Source organism: Phasianus colchicus, chromosome 31, assembly GCF_987193195.1.
Source record: "Phasianus colchicus chromosome 31, bPhaCol1.hap1.1, whole genome shotgun sequence".
Lineage (NCBI taxonomy): Eukaryota > Metazoa > Chordata > Aves > Galliformes > Phasianidae > Phasianus > Phasianus colchicus.
In genome coordinates, this window is record NC_143466.1 from 2,881,547 (window position 1) to 2,908,031 (window position 26,485).

Here is a 26,485-nt window from a genome sequence, read left to right on the forward strand (position 1 = left end):
TTTTTCTATGGGGGGGGGGAGGGGGTCCAATTTGGGGGGGGGCGTTTTGTGGGGGGGGGTCGTTTTATTTTGGGGGGGGTCTGCAATTGGTGGTGGTTGCATTGTTTTGGAGGCATCCCTTGAGGTGGGGGGGGGGGTTACGTTTGGGGGGGGTCTTTTTCTATGGGGGGGGGAGGGGGTCCAATTTGGGGGGGGGCGTGTTGTGGGGGGGGGTCTCTTTATATGGGGGGGGGTCTCTTTAATTGGGGGGGGTCTGCAATTGGGGGGGGGGTTGCATTGTTTCGGAGGCATCCCTTGAGACGGGGGGGGGGTTACGTTTGGGGGGGTCTTTTTCTATGGGGGGGGGAGGGGGTCCAATTTGGGGAAGGGCATTTTGAGGGGGGGGGTCTTTTATTTTGGGGGGGGTCTTGAATTGGGGGGGGGGGTTGCATTGCTTTGGAGGCATCCCTTGAGCTGGGGGGGGTTTACGTTTGGGGGGGGCTTTTTCTATGGGGGGGGGAGGGGGTCCAATTTGGGGGGGGGCGATTTGTGGGGGGGGGTCTCTTTAATTGGGGGGGGGTCTCCAATTGGGGGGGGTCTCCAATTGGGGGGGGGGTTGCATTGTTTTGGAGGCATCCCTTGAGGTGGGGGGGGGGGGGTTACGTTTGGGGGGGTCTTTTTCTATGGGGGGGGGAGGGGGTCCAATTTGGGGGGGGGCGTTTTGTGGGGGGGTCTCTTTATATGGGGGGGGTCTCTTTAATTGGGGGGGGGTCTTTAATTGGGGGGGGGGTTGCATTGCTTTGGAGGCATCCCTTGAGGTGTGGGGGGGGGGGGTTACGTTTGGGGGGGTCTTTTTCTATGGGGGGGGGAGGGGGGCCAATTTGGGGGGGGGGCGTTTTGTGGGGGGGGTCTCTTTATATGGGGGGGGTCTCTTTAATTGGGGGGGGTCTGCAATTGGGGGGGGGGTTGCATTGCTTTGGAGGCATCACTGGAGACGGGGTGGGGGGGGTGACGTTTGGTGCGGTGTTTTTCAATGGGGGGGAGGGGGCGTCTATTTCGAGGGGGGGCTTTTTTGTGGGGGGGGGTCTGTTTATTTGTGGGGGGGGGTTGGAATTTGGGGGAGGGTCTCCAATTGGGGGGGGGGGGTTGCATTGCTTTGGAGGCATCCCTTGAGGTGGGGGGGGGTTACGTTTGGGGGGGGCTTTTTCTATGGGGGGGGGGAGGGGGTCCAATTTGGGGGGGGGCGTTTTGTGGGGGGGGGTCTGTTTATATGGGGGGGGTCTGCAATTGTGGGGGGGGGTTGCATTGTTTTGGAGGCATCCCTTGAGGTGGGGGGGGGGTTACGTTTGGGGGGGTCTTTTTCTTTGGGGGGGGGAGGGGGTCCAATTTGGGGGGGGGCGTTTTGTGGGGGGGGGTCTCTTTATATGGGGGGGGTCTCTTTAACTGGGGGGGGTCTGCAATTGGGGGGGGGTTGCATTGTTTTGGAGGCATCCCTTGATATCGGGGGGAGGGGGGGGTGACGTTTGATGCGGTGTTTTTCAATGGGGGGGAGGGGGCGTCTATTTTGAGGGGGGGCTTTTTTGTGGGGGGGGGGTCTGTTTATTTGGGGGGGGGGGTTGGAATTTGGGGGGGGGTCTCCAATTGGGGGGGGGGGTTGCATTGTTTTGGAGGCATCCCTTGAGGTGGGGGGGGGGTTACGTTTGGGGGGGTCTTTTTCTATGGGGGGGGGAGGGGGTCCAATTTGGGGGGGGGCGATTTGTGGGGGGGGTCTCTTTATATGGGGGGGGGTCTCTTTAATTGGGGGGGGTCTGCAACTGGGGGGGGGTTGCATTGTTTTGGAGGCATCCCTTGAGACGATGGGGGGGTTACGTTTGGGGGGGTGTTTTTCTATGGGGGGGGGAGGGGGTCCAATTTGGGGGGGGGCGTTTTAGGGGGGGGGGTCTCTTTATTTGGGGGGGGGGTCTTGAATTGGGGGGGGTCTTTAATTGGGGGGGGGGTTGCATTGTTTTGGAGGCATCCCTTGAGACGGGGGGGGGGAGTTACGTTTGGGGGGGGCTTTTTCTATGGGAGGGGGAGGGGGTCCAATTTGGGGGGGGGCGTTTTGTGGGGGGGGGTCTCCATTTTGGGGGGGGGTCTGCAATTGGGGGGGGGGTTGCATTGTTTTGGAGGCATCACTGGAGACTGGGGGGGGGGGGAGACGTTTGATGCGGTGTTTTTCAATGGGGGGGAGGGGGCGTCTATTTCGAGGGGGGGCTTTTTTGTGAGGGGGGGTCTGTTTATTTGTGGGGGGGGGTTGGAATTTGGGGGGGGGTCTGCAATTGGGGGGGGGGTTGCATTGTTTCGGAGGCATCACTTGATATGGGGGGGGGGGGGGGGTGACGTTTGATGCGGTGTTTTTCAATGGGGGGGAGGGGGCGTCTATTTCGAGGGGGGGCTTTTTTGTGGGGGGGGGTCTGTTTATTTGTGGGGGGGGGTTGGAATTTGGGGGGGGGTCTCCAATTGGGGGGGGGGTTGCATTGTTTCGGAGGCATCACTTGATATGGGGGGGGGGGGGGGGTGACGTTTGATGCGGTGTTTTTCAATGGGGGGGAGGGGGCGTCTATTTCGAGGGGGGGCTTTTTTGTGGGGGGGGGTCTGTTTATTTGGGGGGGGGGTTGGAATTTGGGGGGGGGTCTCAGCGCGGCCGCGGCCGCTCCCCGAAGGGCTGGGAGCCGTGCGAGCGCCGCAGGTGCAGCGTCAGGGCGCGCATGGAGGCGGCGATGCGGTCCAGGTCGGGGGGGCTCTGGGGGGGGGGGGTGGGGTTATCTGTATGGGGATCCTATAGAGATCCTATAGGGAACCCATAGGGACCCCATAGAGACCCTAAAGAGCTCGTAGAGATCCATAGAGACCCCACAGAAACCCCATAAGGATCCCATAGAAACACATAGAGATCTCATAGAGATCCATAGAGACGCATAGGGACCCCATAGAAACCCCATAGAGACGCATAGAGACCCATAGAGACCCCATAGAGACCCCACAGCCACCCCATAGAAACCCCATAGAAACCCCATAGAGACCCCATAGCCACCCCATAGAGACCCCATAGACACCCCATAGAAACCCCATAGAAACCGCCATAGAGACCCCATAGAAACCGACAGAGACCCCATAGAGACCCCATAGAGACCCCATAGAGACTCCACAGAGACCCCATAGAGACCCCATAACCACCCCATAGCCACCCCATAGAGACCCCATAGCCACCCCATAGGGACCCCATAGAGGGGCTCTGGGGGGGGGGGGGGGGGGGTTATCTGTATGGGGATCCTATAGAGATCCTATAGGGAACCCATAGGGACCCCATAGGGAAGCCAAAGATCCCATAGAGATGCATAGAGACCCCATAGAAACCCCATACAGAGAGACCCCATAGAGACCCCATAAGGATCCCATAGAGATGCATAGTGACCCTATAGAGACCCCATAGCCACCCCATAGAGACCCCATAGAAACCCCAGAGATCCCATAGAGACGCATAGAGACCCTATAGAGACCCCATAGCCACCCCATAGAAACCCCATAGAAACCCCATACAGAGAGACCCCATAGAGACCCCATAACGATCCCATAGAGACCCATAGAGACCCATAGAGACCCCATAGAGACCCCATAGAGACCCCCTAGAGACCCCATAGAGACTCCATAGAAACCCCATAGGGACACCATAGCCACCCCATAGAGACCCCATAACCACCCCATAGCCACCCCATAGAGACCCCATAGAGACCCCATAGAGACCCCCTAGAAACCCCATAGGGACACCATAGAGACCCCATAGAAACCCCATAGCCACCCCATAGAGACCCCATAGAGACCCATAGAGACCCCATAGAAACCCCATAGAGACCCCATAGCCACCCCATAGCCACCCCATAAAGACCCCATAAAGACCCATAGGGACCCATAACCACCCCATAGCCACCCCATAGGGACCCCATAGAGGGGCTCTGGGGGGGGGGGGGAGTTATCTGTATGGGGATCCTATAGAGATCCTATAGGGAACCCCATAGAAACCCTAAAGAGCTCGTAGAGATACATAGAGACCCCATAGAAACCGCAAAGATCCCATAGAGACGCATAGAGACCCATAGAGACGCCATAGAGACTCCATAGAAACCCCATAGAGACCCCATAACCACCCCATAGAGACCCCATAGAGACCCCATAGAGACCCCATAACCACCCCATAGAGACCCCATAGAGACCCCATAGAGACCCCATAGAGACCCCATAGAAACCCCATACAGAGAGACCCATAGAGACCCCATAACGATCCCATAGAGACCCCATAGAGACCCCCTAGAGACCCCATAGGGACACCATAGCCACCCCATAGAGACCCCATAACCACCCCATAGCCACCCCATAGAGACCCCATAGCCACCCCATAGAAACCCCATAGAGACCCCATAGAGATGCATAGGGACCCCATAGAGACCCCATAGCCACCCCATAGAGACCCATAGGGACCCATAGGGACCCCATAGCCACCCCATAGAAACCCCATAGGGACCCCATAGAGGGGCTCTGGGGGGGGGGGGGTTATGTGTATGGGGATCCTATAGAGATCCTATAGGGAACCCATAGGGACCCCATAGGGAACCCAAAGATCCCATAGAGACGCATAGGGACCCCATAGAGACCCCATAGAGACCCCACAGCCACCCCATAGAAACCCCATAGAAACCCCATAGAAACCCCATAGAGACCCCATAGAGACCCCATAGAAACCCCATAGAGACCCCATAGAGATGCATAGGGACCCCATAGAGACCCCATAGCCACCCCATAGAGACCCCATAAAGACCCATAGGGACCCATAGAGACCCCATAGCCACCCCATAGGGACCCCATAGAGGGGCTCTGGGGGGGGGGGGGTTATCTGTATGGGGATCCTATAGAGATCGTATAGGGAACCCCATAGAAACCCTAAAGAGCTCGTAGAGATACATAGAGACCCCATAGAAACCGCAAAGATCCCATAGAGACGCGTAGAGACCCCACAAAGACACCATAGAGACCCATAGAGACCCCATAGAAACTCCATAGAGACCCCACAGCCACCCCATAGAAACCCCATAACCACCCCATAGCCACCCCATAGAGACCCCATAGAGACCCCATAAAGACCCATAGAGACCCCATACAGAGAGACCCCATAGAGACCCCATAAGGATCCCATAGAAACCCATAGAGACCCATAGAGACCCATAGAGACCCCATAGAGACCCCATAGCCACCCCATAGAAACCCCATAGAGACCCCATAGAGATGCATAGGGACCCCATAGAGACCCCATAGCCACCCCATAGAGACCCCATAAAGACCCATAGGGACCCATAGAAACCCCATAGCCACCCCATACGGACCCCATAGGGACCCCATAGGGACCCCATAGAGACCCCATAACCACCCCATAGCCACCCCATAGGGACCCCATAGAGGGGCTCTGGGGGGGGGGGGGTTATCTGTATGGGGATCCTATAGAGATCCTATAGGGAACCCCATAGAAACCCTAAAGAGCTCGTAGAGATACATAGAGACCCCATAGAAACCGCAAAGATCCCATAGAGACGCGTAGAGACCCCACAAAGACACCATAGAGACCCATAGAGACCCCATAGAAACTCCATAGAGACCCCATATGGAACCCAAAGATCCCATAGAGACGCATAGAGACCCATAGAGACCCCATAGAAACCGCAAAGATCCCATAGAGACGCATAGAGACCCATAGAGACCCCATAGAAACCCCATAGAGACCCCATATGGAACCCAAAGATCCCATAGAGACGCATAGAGACCCCATAGAAACCCCATAGAGACCCCATAGGGAACCCAAAGATCCCATAGAGACACATAGAGACCCCATAGAAACCCCATACAGAGAGACCCCATAGAGACCCCATAAGGATCCCATAGAAACCCATAGAGACCCATGGAAATCTCATAGAGACCCATAGAGACCCCATAGAGATGCATAGTGACCCTATAGAGACCCCATAGCCACCCCATAGAGACCCCCATAGAGAACCCATAGCCACCCCATAGCCACCCCATAGAGACTCCATAGAGACCCCACAGCCACCCCATAGAGACCCCATAGAGACCTCATAGAGATTCATAGGGACCCCATAGAAACCCCATAGCCACCCCATAGAGACCCCATAGAGACCCCATAGCCACCCCATAGCCACCCCATAGGGACCCCATAGAGGGGCTCTGGGGGGGGGGGGGTTATCTGTATGGGGATCCTATAGAGATCCTATAGGGAACCCATAGGGACCCCATAGGGAACCCAAAGATCCCATAGAGACGCATAGAGACCCCATAGAAACCCCATACAGAGAGACCCCATAGAGACCCCATAAGGATCCCATAGAGACCCCATAGAGACCCATAGAGACCCCATAGAGACGCATAGAGACCCCATAGAAACCCCATAAGGATCCCATAGAAACCCATAGAGATCTCATAGAGATCCATAGAGACGCATAGGGACCCCATAGAAACCCCATAGCCACCCCATAGAGACTCCACAGAGACCCCATAGAGACCCCATAACCACCCCATAGCCACCCCATAGAGACCCCATAGAAACCCCAAAGATCCCATAGACACGCATAGAGACCCCATAGAGACCCCATAGAGACCCCACAGAGACCCCATAGAGACCCCATAGAGACCCCATAGCCACCCCATAGAGACCCCATAGAGACCCCAAAGATCCCATAGAGACGCATAGAGACCCCATAGAGACCCCATAGAGACCCCAAAGATCCCATAGAGACGCATAGAGACCCCATAGAGACCCCATAGAGACCCCAAAGATCCCATAGAGACGCATAGAGACCCCATAGAGACCCCATAGAGACCCCAAAGATCCCATAGAGACGCATAGAGACCCCATAGAGACCCCATAGAGACCCCATAGAGACCCTATAGCCACCCCATAGAGACGCATGAGGACCCCACAGAGACCCCATAGACACCCCATAGCCACCCCCTAGGAACCCCATAGCGCCCCATAGAGACCCCAAAGAACCCATAAAAACCTAGAGAGACCCCCATAGAAACCCCATAGGGACCCCAAAGATCCCATAGCGACCCCATAGAGATCCATAGAAACCCCACAGAGACCCATAGCGATCCCATAGAGACCCCAAAGACACCCCATAGATTCCACCCCACACCCCACAAGCCCCCCCCAGCCCCATAGATCCTCCCCCCCCACCCTATAGAAATCCCCCCAGCCCCATAACAGCCCCCCCAGCCCCATAGATCCTCCCCCCCCTACCCTATAGAAACTCCTCCAGCCCCATAAATCCGTCCTCCAACCCCATAAGAAAACCCCCAGCCCCAATAGGGACCCCCCCCACCCCCAGCCCCATAGATCCCCCCCATGCCCTATAGGAACACCCCCCAGCCCCATAGATCCTCCCCCCAACCCCACAGATTCCCCGCCTACCCTATAGAAACCCCCCCAGCCCCATAGATTCCTCCTCCAGCCCCATAGGAACCCCCCCAGCCCCATAGATTCCCCCCCCCTACCCTATAGAAACCCCCCCAGCCCCATAACAGCCCCCCCAGCCCCATAGATTCCTCCTCCAACCCCATAAGAACCCCCAGCCCCAATAGGAACCCACCCCCCCCAGCCCCATAGATCCTCCCCCCAACCCCACAGGGACCCCCCAGCCCCATAGATCCCCCCTCCCCCCACCCCCCAGCGACCCCCCCAGCCCCATAGATCCTCCCCCCAACCCCACACGGACCCCCCAAGCCCCATAGATCCTCCCCCAACCCCACAGATTCCCCCCCTCCAGCCCCATAAATCCAACTCCAGCCCCATAGATCCTCCCCCCAGCCCCACAGATCCGCCCCCCAACCCCACAGCGACACCCCCAGCCCCATAGATCCTCCCCCAACCCCACAGATTCCCCCCCTCCAGCCCCATAAATCCAACTCCAGCCCCATAGATCCTCCCCCCAACCCCACACGGACCCCCCCCCCCGCCCCATAGATCCTCCCCCAACCCCACAGCGACCCCCCCCAGCCCCATAGATCCTCCCCCCATGCCCCATAGGAACCCCTCCCAGCGCCATAAGAGCCCCCCCAGCCCCATAGATCCCCCCTCCCACACCCCACAGGGACCCCCCCAGCCCCATAGATTCCCCCCCCTACCCTATGGAAACCCAGCCAGCCCCATAACAGCCCCCCCAGCCCCATAGATCCTCCCCCCCATGCCCTATAGGAACCCCCCCCAGCCCCATAAGAACCCCCCAGCCCCATAGATCCTCCCCCCACCCCACAGATTCCCCCCCATGCCCTATAGGAACCCCTCCCAGCCCCATAGATCCACCTCCAGCCCCATAGATCCTCCCCCCAACCCCACAAGGACCCCCCCCCCAGCCCCATAGATCCTCCCCCCAGCCCCACAGATCCCCCCCCATGCCCTATAGGAACCCCTCCCAGCCCCATAGATCCACCTCCAGCCCCATAGATCCTCCCCCCAGCCCCATAGATCCTCCCCCTCACCCCATAGATCCTCCCCCCAACCCCACAGGGACCCCCCCCCCCCAGCCCCATAGATCGTCCCCCCCGCCCCATAGATCCTCCCCCCCGCCCCATAGATCCTCCCCCCAGCCCCATAGATCCTCCCCCTCACCCCATAGATCCTCCCCCCAACCCCACAGGGACCCCCCCCCCCCAGCCCCATAGATCGTCCCCCCCGCCCCATAGATCCTCCCCCCAGCCCCATAGATCCTCCCCCTCGCCCCATAGATCCTCCCCCAACCCCACAGATTCCCCCCCTCCAGCCCCCTAAATCCAACTCCAGCCCCATAGATCCTCCCCCCAGCCCCATAGATCCTCCCCCCACCCCCACAGATTCCCCCCCATGCCCTATAGGAACCCCCCCCAGCCCCATAAGAGCCCCCCCAGCCCCATAGATCCTCCCCCCAACCCCACAGCGACCCCCCCCCCCAGCCCCATAGATCGTCCCCCCCGCCCCATAGATCCTCCCCCCAGCCCCATAGATCCTCCCCCTCGCCCCATAGATCCTCCCCCCAACCCCACAGATTCCCCCCCTCCAGCCCCATAAATCCAACTCCAGCCCCATAGATCCTCCCCCCCCGCCCCATAGATCCTCCCCCCCATGCCCTATAGGAACCCCTCCCAGCCCCATAGATCCACCTCCAGCCCCATAGATCCTCCCCCAACCCCATAGGGACCCCCCCAGCCCCATAGATTCCTCCCCCAACCCCACAGATTCCCCCCCTCCAGCCCCATAAATCCAACTCCAGCCCCATAGATCCTCCCCCCAGCCCCATAGATCCTCCCCCCCCACCCCATAGATCCTCCCCCAACCCCACAGATTCCCCCCCTCCAGCCCCATAAATCCAACTCCAGCCCCATAGATCCTCCACCCAACCCCACAAGGACCCCCCCCCAGCCCCATAGATCCTCCCCCCAGCCCCATAAATCCCTCCTCCAACCCCATAAGAACCCCCAGCCCCATAGATCCCCCCTCCCACACCCCACAGGGACCCCCCAACCCCACAGATTCCCCCCCTCCAGCCCCATAAATCCAACTCCAGCCCCATAGATCCTCCCCCCCCGCCCCATAGATCCTCCCCCCCATGCCCTATAGGAACCCCTCCTAGCCCCATAGATCCACCTCCAGCCCCATAGATCCCCCCCCCAACCCCACAGCGACACCCCCCAGCCCCATAGATCCACCTCCAGCCCCATAGATCCTCCCCCCATGCCCTATATGAACCCCCCCCAGCCCCATAAGAGCCCCCCCCTCCAGCCCCATAAATCCAACTCCAGCCCCATAGATCCTCCCCCCAGCCCCATAGATCCTCCCCCAACCCCACAGATTCCCCCCCTCCAGCCCCAGAAATCCAACTCCAGCCCCATAGATCCTCCCCCCCCAGCCCCATAGATCCTCCCCCCCCAGCCCCACAGACCTTATGGCCGTCGTCGTCGGGGGGCTGTGGGGGTCCTGGGGGTCTGAGGGGCCACGCGGGGACGGAGACGGGCAACGAGCGGGCATAAAGGGGGGGGGGGCCGTGGGGCGGGGGGGGGGGCACCGCCTCATCTGTGGGGCTGCAATCTGTGGGGGGGCGGGGGGTCAGGGGTGGCCCCATAACCACCCCCCCCCAGTAGCCCCATAGCGCCCCATGTAGCCCCATAACCCCCCCCGGTAGCCCCCCCCGGTAGCCCCATAGCCACCCCATATACGCCCCCCCCAGTAGCCCCATAGCGATCCCATAGCCCTCCCCAGTAGCCCCATAACTCGCCCCATATCCCCCCCCAGTAGCCCCGTAGCCACCCCATAGCCCCCCCCCAGTAGCCCCATAGCCACCCCATATCCCCCCCAAGTAGCCCCGTAGCCACCCCATAGCCCCCCCCCAGTAGCCCCGTAGCCACCCCATAGCCCCCCCCAATAACCCTATAGCCACCCCATAGCCCCCCCCAGTAGCCCCATAACTCGCCTCATAGCCCACCGCAGTAGCCCCATAGCTCCCCCCAGTAGCCCTATAGCCACCCCATAGCCCCCCCCAGTAGCCCCATAACTCACCCCATAGCCCCCCCCAGTAGCCCCATAGCTACACCATAGCCCCCCCCAGTAGCCCCATAGCTCCCCCCAGTAGCCCCATAACTCGCCCCATAGCTTCCCCCAGTAGCCCCATAGCCACCCCATATAGTCCCCCCCCCAGTAGCCCCATAGCCACCCCATAGCCCTCCCCAGTAGCCCCATAACTCACCCCATAGCCGCCCCCAGTAGCCTCATAGCCACCCCATAGCCCCATAGCACCCTAGTGGCCCCATAGCCCCCCATAGCCACCCCATAGCCACCCCATAGCACCTTAGTAACCCCATAACCCCCCCCTACCTCCCCCACAGCCCTATAGCACCCCAATGACCCCATAGCCCCCCCATAACCACCTCATAGCCCCATAGCACCCTAGTGGCCCCATAGCCCCCCATACCCCCCCCCCGCCCTATAGCACCCCCCGTGACCCCATAGCTGCCTCCATAGCCCCATAGCCCACCCCATAGCCCCCCCCATGGCCCCATAGCCCCCCAGCTGCCCCATAGCCCCGCAGTGCCCCCACACCCCCCCATAACCCCATAGCCCCCCCCCAAAGCACTCCCCTCCCTCCCAACCCCACAGAAACCCCATACAAACCCCATAGGGACCCCCAGGTCCCCCCCCCAGCCCCATAGAGACCCCAAGCCCCCCCCCCATCCCCTCTAAGTCCCTCCAGCCCCATAGGGACCCCATAAGGATCCACCAGGCCCCCCCCACCCCTGCAAAGTCCCATACAGACCCCATAGGGACCCCCAGGCCCCCCCCAACCCTATAGGGCCCCCCCAGCCCCATAGAGACCCCAAGCCCCCCCCCCATCCCCCCAAGTCCCCCCAACCCCACAGGAACCCCATAAGGATCCACCAGGGCCCCCCCCCCTGCAAAGTCCCATACAGACCCCATAGGGACCCCCAGGTCCCCCTCAACCCTATAGAGCCCCCCCCAGCCCCATAAAGACCCCAAGCCCCCCCCCAAGTCCCCCCAGCCCCATAGGAACCCCATAAGGATCCACCAGGGCCCCCCTCCCTGCAAAGTCCCATACAGACCCCATAGGGACCCCCAGGCCCCCCCCCAGCCCCATAGTGACCCCCAAGTTCCCCCCTAGCCCTATAGGACCCCCCCCAGCCCCATAAAGACCCCCAGCTCCCCCCCAAGTCCCCCCAACCCCATAGGAACCCCATAAGGATCCACCAGGCCCCCCCCCCCCCCCAAACTCCCATACAGACCCCATAGGGACCCCCAGGTCCCCCCCAACCCTATAGGGCCCCCCCAGCCCCATAAAGACCCCCAGCTCCCCCCCAAGCCCCCCCCAGCCCCACAAGTCCCACAAGAACCCCATAGGGACCCCCAGGCCCCCCCCCAGCCCCATAAAGACCCCCAGCCCCCCCCCCATCCCCCTAAATCCCCCCAGCCCCACAGGAACCCCATAAGGATCCACCAGCCCCCCCCCCCCTGCAAAGTCCCATACAGACCCCATAGGGACCCCCAGGTTCCCCCCCAGCCCCATAAGGACCCCAAGCCCCCCCCCCATCCCCCCAAGTCCCCCCAGCCCCATAGGAACCCCATAAGGATCCACCAGGGCCCCCCCTCCCCACAAAGTCCCATACAGACCCCATAGTGACCCCCAGGTTCCCCCCCAGCCCCATAGAGACCCCCAGGTTCCCCCCCAGCCCTATAGAGCCCCCCCCAGCCCCATAAAGACCCCCAGTGCCCCCCCAAGTCCCCCCAACCCCATAGGGACCCCATAAGGATCCACCAAAGCCCCCCCCCCCCACAAAATCCCATACAGACCCCATAGGGACCCCCAGGTCCCCCCCAACCCTATAGGACCCCCCCCAGCCCCATAAAGACCCCAAGCCCCCCCCCAAGTCCCCCCAGCCCCACAGGAACCCCATAAGGATCCACCAGGGCCCCCCTCCCTGCAAAGTCCCATACAGACCCCATAGGGACCCCCAGGCCCCCCCCAGCCCCATAGTGACCCCCAGGTTCCCCCCCAACCCTATAGGACCCCCCCCAGCCCCATAAAGACCCCCAGCTCCCCCCCAACCCCCCCCCAGCCCCACAAGTCCCACAAGAACCCTATAGGGACCCCCAGCCCCCCCCCAGCCCTATAGAGCCCCCCCCAGCCCCATAGAGACCCCAAGCCCCCCCCCCATCCCCCTAAGTCCCCCCAGCCCCATAGGAACCCCATAAGGATCCACCCTGCCCCCCCCCCCCCCGCAAAATCCCATACAGACCCCATAGGGACTCCCAGGTCCCCCCCAACCCTATAGGGCCCCCCCAGCCCCATAAAGACCCCCAGCTCCCCCCCAAGCCCCCCCCAGCCCCACAAGTCCCACAAGAACCCCATAAGGACCCCCAGGCCCCCCCCCAGCCCCATAGAGACCCCCAGCTCCCCTCCAAGTCCCCCCAACCCCACAGGAACCCCATAAGGATCCACCAGCCCCCCCCCCCCACAAAGTCCCATACAGACCCCATAGGGACCCCCAGGACCCCCCCCAGCCCCATAGAGACCCCAAGCCCCCCCCCCCATCCCCCCAAGTCCCCCCAGCCCCACAGGAACCCCATAAGAATCCACCAGGGCCCCCCCCCCCGCAAAATCCCATACAGACCCCATAGGGACCCCCAGGCCCCCCCTCAGCCCTATAGAGCCCCCCCCAGCCCCATAGAGACCCCAAGCCCCCCCCCCCATCCCCCCTAAGTCCCTCCAGCCCCATAGGAACCCCATAAGGATCCACCCTGCCCCCCCCCCTGCAAACTCCCATACAGACCCCATAGGGACCCCCAGGTCCCCCCCAACCCTATAGGGCCCCCCCAGCCCCATAGATCCCCCCACCGTCACTTTCGGGGTCACTCTCCTCCTCTTCGGGGCCGGGGGAATCTTCGTCCATCAGGAACAGACCTGGGGGGGGAACAGGGGGGGGTCTTGGGACACCCCATAGCCCCCAAAATCCCCCACACTGCCCCATAGCCCCCAATATCCCCCATAACCCCCCCCAAATCCCCCCCACAGCCCCCAATATCCCCTCAAATCCCCCATAGCGGCCCCATATCTCCCAAAATCCCCCATAGCCACCCCATATCTCCCAAAATCCCCCATAACCACCCCATATCCCCCCATATCCACCATACCACCCCATAGCTGCCCCATAGCCCCCAATATCCCCCATAACCCCCCCAAAATCCCCCATACTGCCCCATAGCGGCCCCATAGCCCCCAAATCCCCCCCAAATCCCCCAATATCCCCTCAAATCCCCCATAGCCGCCCCATATCTCCCCAAATCCCCCATAGCCACCCCATATCTCCCCAAATCCCCCATAGCTGCCCCATATCTCCCCAAATCCCCCCATAGCCACCCCATAGCACCCCATATCCCCCAAAATCCCCCATAGCACCCCATAGCACCCCATAGCTGCCCCATAGCCCCCAATATCCTCCATAACCCCCCCAAAATCCCCCACACTGCCCCACAGCTGCCCCATAGCCCCCAAAATCCCCCATAGCCACCCCATAATGGCCCATATCCCTCAATATCCCCCATATCTCCCAAAATCCCCCACAGACCCCCAATATCCCCCATAACTGCCCCATAGCACCCCAAAATCCCCATAACTGCCCCATAGCCCCCAATATCCCCCCAAAGTCCCCCCCTTGACCCCAATGCCCCCACTGACCCTATTGACCCCAGTGTCCCCACTGACCCCAATGCCCCCATTGATCCCATTGCCCCCAATGCCCCCATTGTCCCCAATGCCCCCATTGACCCCAAAGCCCCATTGCCCCCAAAGCCCCATTGCCCCCATTGCCCCCATTGCCCCCACTGACCCCAATGCCCCCATTGTCCCCAATGCCCCCATTGACCCCAAAGCCCCATTGCCCCCATTGACCCCAAAGCCCCCATTGCCCCCAATGCCCCATTGCCCCCATTGACCCCAAAGCCCCCATTGCCCCCAAAGCCCCATTGCCCCCATTGACCCCAAAGCCCCCATTGCCCCCAAAGCCCCATTGCCCCCATTGACCCCAAAGCCCCCATTGCCCCCAATGCCCCCATTGTCCCCAATGCCCCCATTGACCCCAAAGCCCCATTGCCCCCATTGCCCCCATTGCCCCCACTGACCCCAATGCCCCCATTGTCCCCAATGCCCCCATTGACCCCAAAGCCCCATTGCCCCCATTGACCCCAAAGCCCCCATTGCCCCCAATGCCCCATTGCCCCCATTGACCCCAAAGCCCCCATTGCCCCCAAAGCCCCATTGCCCCCATTGACCCCAAAGCCCCCATTGCCCCCAAAGCCCCATTGCCCCCATTGACCCCAAAGCCCCCATTGCCCCCAAAGCCCCATTGCCCCCATTGACCCCAAAGCCCCCATTGCCCCCAATGCCCCCATTGTCCCCAATGCCCCCATTGACCCCAAAGCCCCCATTGACCCCAAAGCCCCCATTGCCCCCAATGCCCCCAAAGCCCCCAAAGCCCCCAATGCCCCCATTGCCCCCAAAGCCCCCACTGCCCCCATTGCCCCCATTGCCCCATTGACCCCATTGCCCCCATTGCCCCCAATCTCCCCCTTCACCCCATTGCCCCAAAAGCCCCCATTGCTCCCAATCTCCACATTGACCCCACAACCCCCATTGCCCCCATTGCCCCCAAAGCCCCCAATGCCCCCATTGCCCCCAAAGCCCCCACTGACCCCATTGCCCCCAATCTCCGCATTGCCCCCATTGCCCCCAAAGCCCCCACTGCCCCCAATGACCCCATTGCCCCCACTGCCCCCATTGCCCCCAATGAAGCCCCCATTGACCCCAGTGACCCCACTGACCCCAATGCCCCCAATCTCCCCATTTACCCCATTGCCCCCACTGCCCCCAAAGCCCCCATTGACCCCATTGCCCCCATTGCTTCATTGCCCCCAATCTCCCCATTCACCCCATTGCCCCCAAAGCCCCCATTGCCCCCAATGCCCCCAATCTCCGCATTGACCCCACAGCCCCCAATGCCCCCACTGCCCCATTGCCCCCAATGCCCCCAATCTCCCCATTCACCCCATTGCCCCAAAAGCCCCCATTGCCCCCAAAGCCCCATTACCCCCATCGACCCCAAAGCCCCCATTGCCCCCATTGCCCCCAATGCCTCCAAAGCCCCCACAGGCCCCAATGCCCCCATTGACCCCATTGCCCCCAATGCCCCCAAAGCCCCAATGCCCCCATTGCCCCCAATCTCCCCATTGACCCCATTGCCCCCATTGCTTCATTGCCCCCATTACCCCCAATCTCCCCCTTCACCCCATTGACCCCATTGCCCCCAATGCCCCCAAAGCCCCCATTGCCCCCAAAGCCCCATTGCCCCCACTGACCCCAAAGCCCCCATTGCCCCCAATGCCCCATTGCCCCCAATGCCCCCAAAGCCCCCACTGCCCCCATTGCCCCCACAGCCCGCAATGCCCCCAATGCCCCCATTGCCCCCAAAGCCCCCACTGCCCCCACTGACCCCACTTACCCCATTGCCCCCAATCTCCGCATTGCCCCCATTGCCCCCAAAGCCCCCACTGCCCCCAATGACCCCATTGCCCCCACTGCCCCCATTGCCCCCAATGAAGCCCCCATTGCCCCAGTGACCCCACTGACCCCAATGCCCCCATTGCCCCCAAAGCCCCCATTGCCCCCACTGACCCCAATCTCCCTATTTACCCCATTGCCCCCAATGCCCCCAAAGCCCCCACAGCCCCCAATGCCCCCATTGCCCCCACTGCCCCCAAAGCCCCCATTGACCCCATTGCCCCCATTGCTTCATTGCCCCCAATCTCCCCCTTCACCCCATTGCCCCCAAAGCCCCCATTGCCCCCATTGCCCCCAATGCCCCCATTGACCCCAAAGCCCCCATTGCCCCCAAAGCCCCCATTGCCCCCACTGACCCCAATGCCCCCATTGCCCCCAATGCCTCCAAAGCCCCCACAGGCCCCAATGCCCCCATTGACCCCATTGCCCCCAAAGCCCCCACCGACCCCATTCCCCCCCCTCACCCGTCGCATCGCAGCTCGCTGGCCTCCTCCTCCTCCTCCTCCTCGCCGCCCCCCCCCCATCTATAGGGTCAGGCTCCGTATGCCCCCCCCCCCCCGTCACCATGGCGGGGTCGGGATCCCCGCTTTGGGGGGGGGTCCCTTGGGGTGGGTTTGGGGCCGTGGTGCCGATGAGGGCACGGTGGGCGGCGGCGATTTCCCCTAAATACCGGCGGGCGGCTGCCCCCAAAGGACCGGGGCCGTGGTGGGCGTAGGAAAAGGGGGGACCCCCCCCAAATGCTGTCAGAAGGACGATTTCGGCCCCCGTAGCCCCCCGGTAACCTTCAGCTGCTGCCACCAACGCAGCCCAGCGCTCCCTCTGTTGGGCCATGGGGCTACAAGAGATGTTTATGGGGTTTTAGGGGGACATATGGGGTTATATGGGGTTCTATGGGAATCTATGGGGCTCTATGGGGCTCTATGGGGCTCTATGGGGTTAAATGGGGCTCTATGGGGCCCTTGGGATCCCCCAGCGCTCCCTCTGTTGGGCCATGGGGCTGCAAGACACATTTATGGGGTTTTAGGGGGCCATACAGGGATATATGGGACTCTATGGGGTTGTATGGGACTCTATGGGGCTCTATGGGGTTGTATGGGGCTCTATGGGGTTAAATGGGGCCCTATAGGATCCCCCAGCGCTCCCTCTGTTGGGCCATGGGGCTGCAAGAGACGTTTATGGGGTTTTAGGGGGCCATATGGGGTTATATGGGGTTTTATGGGGTTGTATGTGACTCTATGGGGTTGTATGGGACTCTATGGGGATCTATGGGCTCCATTTGGGTCTATGGGGCTCTATGGGGTTATATGGGGCCCTATAGGATCCCCCAGCGCTCCCTCTGTTGGGCCATGGGGCTGCAAGAGACGTTTATGGGGTTTTAGGGGGCCATATGGGGTTATATGGGGTTCTATGGGACTCTATGGGGCTCTATGGGGCTCCATGGGGGTCTATGGGGTTATATGGGGCTCTATGGGGTTAAATGGGGCCCTATGGGATCCCCCAGCGCTCCCTCTGTTGGGCCATGGGGCTGCAAGAGACGTTTATGGGGTTTTAGGGGATTATACACGGCCATATAGGGTTATATGGGGTTGTATGGGAATCTATGGGGCTCTATGGGGCTCTATGGGGCTCTATGGGGTTAAATGGGGCCCTATGGGGTCCCCCAGCGCTCCCTCTGTTGGGCCATGGGGCTGCAAGAGACGTTTATGGGGTTTTAGGGGATTATATGCGGCCATATAGGGTTATATGGGGTTGCATGGGACTCTATGGGGCTCTATGGGGTTGTATGGGACTCTATGGGGCTCTATGGGGCTCCATGGGGGTCTATGGGGTTATATGGGGCTCTATAGGGTTATATGGGGCCCTATGGGATCCCCCTGTGCTCCCTCTGTTGGGCCATGGGGCTACAAGAGATGTTTATGGGGTTTTAGGGGGCCATATGGGGTTATATGGGGTTTTATGGGGATGTATGGGACTCTATGGGGTTGTATGGGACTCTATGGGGCTCCATGGGGGTTTATGGGGTTATATGGGACTCTATGGGGTTAAATGGGGCCCTATAGGATCCCCCAGTGCTCCCTCTGTTGGGCCATGGGGCTGGAAAAGACATTTATGGGGTTTTAGGGGGCCATATGGGGTTATATGGGGTTGTATGGGGATGTATGGGACTCTATGGAGTTATATGGGGTTATATGGGGATGTATGGGACTCTATGGGGCTCTATGGGGCTCTATGGGGCTCTATGGGGTTAAATGGGGCCCTTGGGATCCCCCAGCACTCCCTCTGTTGGGCCATGGGGCTGGAAGAAACGTTTATGGGGTTTTAGGGGGCCATATAGGGTTATATGGGGTTGCATGGGAATCTATGGGGCTCTATGGGGCTCCATGGGGGTCTATGGGGCTCTATGGGGCTCTATGGGGTTAAATGGGGCCCTATGGGGTCCCCCAGCGCTCCCTCTGTTGGGCCATGGGGCTGCAAGAGACGTTTATGGGGTTTTAGGGGGACATATGGGGTTATATGGGGTTGTATGGGACTCTATGGGGCTCTATGGGGTTGTATGGGACTCTATGGGGCTCCATGGGGTTATATGGGGCTCTATGGGGTTAAATGGGGCCCTATGGGGTCCCCCAGCGCTCCCTCTGTTGGGCCATGAGGCTGCAAGAGACATTTATGGGGTTTTAGGGGGCCATATAGGGTTATATGGGGCTGTATGGGGTTATATGGGACTCTATGAGGCTCTATGAGGTTATATGGGGTTATATAGAGTTATATGGGGCTCTATGGGGTTATATGGGGCTCTATAGAGTTAAATGGGGCCCTATAGGATCCCCCAGCGCTCCCTCTGTTGGGCCATGGGGCTGCAAGAGACGTTTATGGGGTTTTAGGGGGCCATATGGGGTTATATGGGGTTGTATGGGACTCTATGGGGTTGTATGGGACTCTATGGGGCTCTATGGGGCTCCATGGGGGTTTATGGGGTTATATGGGGCTCTATGGGGTTATATGGGGCCCTATGGGGTCCCCCAGCGCTCCCTCTGTTGGGCCATGGGGCTGCAAGAGACGTTTATGGGGTTTTAGGGGACCATATGGGGTTATATGGGGTTGTATGGGGATGTATGGGGCTCTATGGGGCTCCATAGGAGTTTATGGGGTTATATGGGGCTCTATGGTGCTATATGGGGCTCTATGGGGCCCTTGGGATCCCCCAGCGCTCCCTCTGTTGGGCCATGGGACTGCAAGAGACGTTTATGGGGTTTTAGGGGGCCATATGGGGTTATATGGGGTTGTATGGGACTCCATGGGGCTCTATGGGGGTTTATGGGGTTATATGAGGCTCTATGGGGCTCTATGGGGCTCTATGGGGCTCTATGGGTTTATATGGGGCTCTATAGGATCCCCCAGCACTCTCTCTGTTGGGCCATGGGGCTGCAAGAGACGTTTATGGGGTTTTAGGGGGACATATGGGGTTATATGGGGTTGTATGGGGATGTATGGGACTCTATGGGGTTATATGGGGTTATATGGGGCTCCATGGGGCTCTATGGGGTTAAATGGGGCCCTATGGGATCCCCCAGCGCTCCCTCTGTTGGGCCATGGGGCTGCAAGAGACGTTTATGGGGTTTTATGGGGTTATAGGGAACCATATGGAATTATATGGGGTTTCATGGGGGCCTATGAAGTTATTGGGGGCCCTATGGGGGTCTATGGGGCCTTATGGGGTTTTACGGGGTTATATGAGGCTCTATGAAAGTGTACAGGACCCTATAACATTATACGAGGATCTATGGGGTTATATGGCCCCTATGAGGTTCTATGGGGTTCTATGGGGTCTCACGGCGCTATATGGGGCTCTGTAGGGTCCTATGTGAGCTCCATGGGGTCCTGTGGGGGATCTATGGGGCCTTATGGGGTCTGTGTGGGCCCCACTGGACACTACAGAGCCCCACAGAACCCCACAGGGCCCCATAGAATCCCAGACGGACCCCATATAACCCCTATAAAACCCCACAGGGCCCCATAGACCCTCACAGGACCCCATAGGACCCCACAGACCCTCATAGGGCCCCATAGAGCCCCATAAGACCCCAGAGGATCCCACAGAGCCCCACAGAGCCTCATAGGGCCCCATAGACCCTCATAGGGCCCCATAGGGCCTCATAGGACCCATAGAGCCCCATAAGACCCCATAGACCCTCATAGGGCCCCATAGAGCCCCATAAGACCCCAAAGGATCCCATAGAGCCCCACAGAGCCCCATAGGACCCCATAGAGCCTCATAGGGCCCCATAGGGCCCCATAGAGCCCCATAGGGCCCCATAAGACCCCATAGAGCCTCACAGGGCCCCATAGGACCCCATAGAGCCCCATAGAACCCCACAGAGCCTCATAGGACCCTACAGAGCCCCACAGACCCTCACAGGGCCCCATAGGCCCTCACAGGGCCCCATAGACCCTTATAGGGTCCCATAGACACTCATAGGGTCCCATAGGACTCCATAGAGCCCCATAGGACCCCACAGAGCCTCATAGGGCCCCATAGGGCCCCATAAGGCCTCATAGGAACCCATAGAGCATCATAGGGACCCATAGAGCCTCATAGAGCCCCATAGGGCCCCGCAGAGCCCCATAGAACCCTATAAAGCCCCATAGGGCCCCATAGAGCTCCACAGGGCCCCATAGGCCCTCACAGGGCCCCATAGACCTTCATAGGGCCCCATAGACCCTTATAGGGTCCCATAGGACCCCATAGAGCCTCACAGGGCCCCATAGGACCCCACAGACCCTCACAGGGCCCCATAGGACCTCATAGGACCTCACAGGGGCCCATAGGGCCCCATAGGACCCCATAGAGCCTCACAGGGCCCCATAGGCCCCCACAGACCCTCATAGGGCCCCATAAGGCCCCATAGGGCCCTGTAAAGCCCCATAGGACCCCACAGACCCCCATAGGGCCCCATAGGACCCCACAGACCCTCACAGGGCCCCATAGGACCCCACAGACCCTCATAGGGCCCCATAGGGCCCCATAGACCCTTATAGGGTTCCATAGACCCTCATAGAGCCCCATAGGACCCCATAGGACCCCATAGAGCCTCACAGGGCCCCATAGTACCCCACAGACCCTCATTGGGCCCCATAGGGCCCCATAGAGCCTCACAGGGCCCCATAGGACCCCATAGAGCCTCACAGGGCCCCATAGGCCCCCACAGACCATCATAGGGCCCCATAAGGCCCCATAGGGCCTTGTAAAGCCCCATAGGACCCCACAGACCCCCATAGGGCCTCACAGAGCCCCATAGGGCCCCACAGACCCTCATAGGGCCCCATAAGGGGCCATAGGACCCCATAGAGCCCCATTGGACCCCATAGAGCCTCACAGGGCCCCATAGGACCTCATAGGACCCCATAGACCCTCACAGGGCCCCATAGGGCCCCATAGACCCACATAGGGCCCCATAGGGCCCCATAAGACCCCATAGAGCCTCACAGGGCCCCATAGGACCCCACAGACCCCCATAGGGCCCCATAAGGCCCCATAGAGCCTCACAGCGCCCCATAGGACCCCACAGACCCCCATAGGGCCGCATAGGCCCCCATAGAGCCTCACAGGGCCCCATAGGGCCCCATAGGACCCCATAGAGCCTCACTGAGCCCCATAGAGCCTCACAGGGCCCCATAGGACCCCACAGACCCCCATAGGGCCCCATAGGACCCCATAGAGCCTCACAGGGCCCCATAGGACCTCATAGGACCCCACAGACCCTCACAGGGCCCCATAGGCCCCCACAGACCCTCATAGGGCCCCATAAGGCCCCATAGGGCCCCATAGGAGCCCACAGAGCCCCAGAGCCTCATAGAGCCCCATAGGACCCCATAGAACCTCACAGGGCCCCATAGGACCCCACAGACCCTCATAGGGCCCCATAAGGCCCCATAGGACCCTGTAAAGCCCCATAGGACCCCATAGAGCCTCACAGCGCCCCATAGGACCTCATAGGACCCCATAGAGCCTCACAGGGCCCCATAGGACCCCACAGACCCTCAAAGGGCCCCATAGGACCCCATAGAGCCCCATAGGGCCCCATAAGACCCCATAGAGCCTCACAGAGCCCCATAGGGCCCCATAGGACCCCATAGAGCCTCACAGGGCCCCATAGGGCCCCATAGAGCCTCACTGAGCCCCATAGAGCCTCACAGAGCCCCATAGGACCCCACAGACCCCATTATGGCCCCATAGGACCCCATAGAGCCTCACAGGGCCCCATAAGGCCCCATAGGACCCCATAGAGCCTCACAGGGCCCCATAGGGCCCCATAGAGCCTCACAGAGCCCCATAGGACCCCACAGACCCCCATAGGGCCCCATAGGACCCCATAGAGCCTCACAGCGCCCCATAGGGCCCCATAGGACCCCATAGAGCCTCACAGGGCCCCATAGGACCCCACAGACCCCCATAGGGCCCCATAAGGCCCCATAGAGCCTCACAGGGCCCCATAGGAGCCCACAGACCCTCACAGGGCCCCATAGGGCCCCATAAGACCCCATAGAACCTCACAGGGCCCCATAGGACCCCACAGACCCCCATAGGGCCCCATAAGGCCCCATAGAGCCTCACAGGGCCCCATAGGAGCCCACAGACCCTCACAGGGCCCCATAGGGCCCCATAAGACCCCATAGAACCTCACAGGGCCCCATAGGACCCCACAGACCCCATTAGGGCCCCATAGGACTCCATAGAGCCTCACAGGGCCCCATAAGGCCCCATAGAGCCTCACAGCGCCCCATAGGGCCCCATAGGACCCCATAGAGCCTCACAGGGCCCCATAGGGCCCCATAGGCCCCCACAGACCCTCATAGGGCCCCATAAGACCCTGTAAAGCCCCATAGGGCCCCACAGACCCTCATAGGGCCCCATAAGGCCCCATAGGACCCTGTAAAGCCCCATAGGGCCCCACAGACCCTCATAGGGCCCCATAGGACCCCATAGAGCCTCACAGGGCCCCATAGGACCCCACAGACCCTCATAGGGCCCCATAGGGCCCCATAGGAGCCCACGGAGCCCCACGGCAGCCACGTGTCCCCACTCCCCCCCCCCGCCCCCCCCGTTACCTCTCCCCGCGCTCCGCGGCGCTGCCCGCGCCCCCCCCGCTCCCCCGCGCGCCGCTTTGACGTCACCCGCCGTCCTCTGACCCAACATGGCGGCGCCCGCGGCCCAAGATGGCGGAGCCTGAGTGGGGGCGGGGGGGGAAACGGGAAGTGACGTCATAACCGCGCGCCTGTTTGTGGAGGGGGGCGTGGCTGGTCGGGGCGGAAGTGACGTGTGCGCGCGGCGGAAGCCGGAAGAGGGGAGATGGAGGGGGAGAGGGTGAGCGGGGGGGGGGCGGGTGGCGGCTCTGCGGGGGTTCAGTGGGGGACAATTGGGGACAATGGAGGACAATGGGGGACGGGGGGGTGGCAGTGAGGGTGGCAATGGGGAGGGCAGGGGGTGACAATGAAGGTGATAATAAAGGTGATAATGGGAAAACATTGGGGGTGACAGTGGGGGTGACAGTGGGTGACAGTGGGGGTGACAGTGGGTGACAGTGGGGGTGACAACGGGGTGACAATGAGGGTGACAGTGGGGGTGACAATGGGGTGACAATGAGGGTGACAGTGAGTGACAGTAAGGGTGACAGTTGGGGTGACGCTGGGGGCGACAGTGAGGGTGATAATGGGGGTGACAGTGGGTGACAGTGGGGGTGACGCTGGGGATGGCAGTGGGTGACAGGGGGTGACAGTGAGGGTGAGAGTGGGGGTGACAATGAGGGTGACAGTGGGTGACAGTGGGGGTGACAGTGGGTGACAATGAGGGTGATAATGGGGGTGGCAGTGAGGGTGACACGGGGGGTAACATTGGGTGGCAGGGGGTGACAGTGAGGGTGACAATGGGGGTGACAATGAGGGTGACAGTGGGTGACAGTGGGTGACAGTGGGGGTGACAATGGGGTGATAATGAGGGTGACAGTGAGTGACAGTAAGGGTGACAGTTGGGGTGACGCTGGGGGCGACAGTGAGGGTGATAATGGGGGTGACACTGGGTGACAGTGGGGGTGACGCTGGGGATGGCAGTGGGTGACAGTGGGTGACAATGAGGGTGAGAGTGGGGGTGACAATGAGGGTGATAATGGGGGTGGCAATGAGGGTGACACGGGGGGTGACATTGGGTGGCAGGGGGTGACAGTGGGGGTGACACTGGGTGACAGTGGGGGGTGGCAGTGGGTGACAATGAGGGTGACATTGGGGGGTGACAGTGGGTGACAATGAGGATGACCGTGGGGTGACAATGAGGGTGACAGTGGGTGACAGTGGGGGTGACAGTGGGTGACAATGAGGGTGATAATGGGGATGGCAGTGGGTGACAGTGGGTGACAATGAGGATGACAGTGGGGTGACAATGAGGGTGATAATGAGGGTGACACTGGGTGACAGTGGGGGTGACAGGGAGGATGACAGTGGGGGTGATAGTGAGAGTGACAATGAGGGTGACGCTGGGGTGACAATGGGGGTGACAATGAGGATGATAGTGAGGGTGACAGTGGGGGTGACAATGAGGGTGACAGTGGGTGACAATGAGAGCGACAATGGGGGTGACAATGAGGGCGATAATGGCGGTGACACTGGGGGTGACAGTGGGAGACAGTGAAGGTGACAGTGGGGGTGACAATGAGGGTGACAGTGGGGTGACAGAGTGATAATAGGGGTGATAGTGGGGGTGACAATGAGGGTGACAATGAGGTTGATGATGGGGGTGACAATGGCTGATGCTGAGGGTGACAATGAGGGTGACAGAGGGGGGGGTGACAGTGGGGGTGACGGGACAACAGTGGGGGTGACGCTGGGGGTGACAATGGGTGACGCTGGGGTTGACATTGGGGCTGTCAGTGGGTGACAGTGGGGGTGACACTGGGGGGTGACAGTGGGTGACAGCAGGGGTGACAGCGGGGGTGACACTAGGTGACATCGGGGTGACAGTGGGGGTGACACTGAGGATGACAATGGGTGACGCTGGGTGTGGCGATGGGGGTGACGTTGTTGGTGGCAGTGGGGGTGACAGTGGGTGACGCTGGGGGGTGACAATGAGGGTGACAGAGTGGGGGGTGACAGTGGGGGTGACGGGACGACAGTGGGGGTGATGCTGGGGGTGACAATGGGTGACGCTGGCGGTGACACTGGGGTTGACACTGGGGTTGTCAGTGGGTGACAGTGGGGGTGACACTGGGGGGTGACAGTGGGTGACAGTGGGTGACAGCGAGGGTGACACTGGGAGTGCCACCAGGTGACATTGGGGTGACAGTGGGGGTGACACTGAGGATGACAATGGGTGACGCTGGGGGTGACACTGGGGTTGTCAGTGGGTGACAGTGGGGGTGACAGTGGGGGGTGACAGTGAGGGTGACAGCGAGGGTGACACTGGGGGTGCCACCAGGTGACATCGGGGTGACAGCGGGGGTGATGCTGGGGGTGACAATGGGTGACGCTGGGGGTGACGCTGAGGATGGCGGTGGGTGACAGCGGGGGTGACCTTGTTGGTGACATTTTTGGTGTCCCCTCCCCCAGGTGCTGCTGCAGCTGCCCGCCATGGCTGCGGTGCCACGGCTCAGCTCTACCCCCCCCCAGGGGGGGGTCAGCGGGAACCTCCGGCTGCTGCAGGGGGTGCGAGGGGGGGGGGCACTGGGAGGGACTGGGGGGGACTGGGAGGCACTGGGAGGGACTGGGAAGGACTGGGAGAGACTGGGGGGCGCTGGGAGGGACTGGGGGGGACTGGGAGGCACTGGGATGGACTGGGAGGCACTGGGATGGACTGGGAGAGAACTGGGATGGACTGGGAGGGACTGGGATGTACTGGGGTGGAACTGGGGGGGACTGGGAGGCACTGGAAGGGACTGGGGGGGACTGGGAGGGACTGGGAGGCACTGGGAGGGACTGGGAAGGACTGGGAGAGACTGGGGGGCGCTGGGAGGGGACTGGGGGGGACTGGGGGGCGCTGGGAGGGACAGGAATGTACTGGAAGGGGGATTGAGAGAGACTGGAATATACTGGGAAGCACTGGGAGGGACTGGGAGGCACTGGGAGGGACTGGGGGGCGCTGGGAGGAGACTGGGGGGGACTGGGAGGGGACTGGGGGGGACTGGGAGGCACTGGGAGGGACAGGAATGTACTGGAAGGGGGATTGAGAGAGATTGGAATATACTGGGAAGCACTGGGAGGGACTGGGAGGCACTGGGAGGGCACTGGGAGGGACTGGGGGGCGCTGGGAGGGGACTGGGGGGGAC

General features: G+C 61.1%; 2 protein-coding genes across 5 annotated transcripts in view; one reads left to right on the forward strand and one right to left on the reverse strand.

Annotated features, from left to right (window-relative positions):
- Positions 1 to 2,612: 2,612 nt before the first annotated feature.
- On the reverse strand, positions 2,613 to 23,412 carry AKT1S1 (AKT1 substrate 1). 2 transcript variants are annotated; one of them, XM_090127956.1, is made up of 5 exons: positions 23,364 to 23,412; positions 16,640 to 17,010; positions 13,458 to 13,523; positions 9,996 to 10,141; positions 2,613 to 2,761 (listed from the first exon to the last, which is right to left on the reverse strand). In XM_090127956.1, the coding sequence occupies exons 2-5, from the start codon at positions 17,004 to 17,006 to the stop codon at positions 2,654 to 2,656; spliced, it is 687 nt and encodes a 228-aa protein (XP_089984082.1). In that variant the 5' UTR covers positions 17,007 to 17,010; positions 23,364 to 23,412; the 3' UTR covers positions 2,613 to 2,653. The 2 variants fall into 2 exon arrangements, with proteins under 2 accessions (XP_089984082.1, XP_089984081.1); XM_090127955.1 differs by having other exon boundaries at positions 23,283 to 23,412.
- A 35-nt stretch (positions 23,413 to 23,447) lies between these two features.
- Positions 23,448 to 26,485, forward strand: part of LOC149914264 (TBC1 domain family member 17-like) — a 43,336-nt gene continuing 40,298 nt past the window's right edge. For 2 of the 3 annotated variants that reach the window (XM_090127937.1, XM_090127938.1), the window contains exons 1-2: positions 23,448 to 23,538; positions 25,770 to 25,865. In XM_090127937.1, the coding sequence (XP_089984063.1) occupies positions 23,524 to 23,538; positions 25,770 to 25,865 (111 nt within the window). In that variant the 5' untranslated portion in view covers positions 23,448 to 23,523. The remainder of the gene's footprint in view (positions 23,539 to 25,769; positions 25,866 to 26,485) is intronic. The other variant, XM_090127939.1, reaches the window with a different exon arrangement.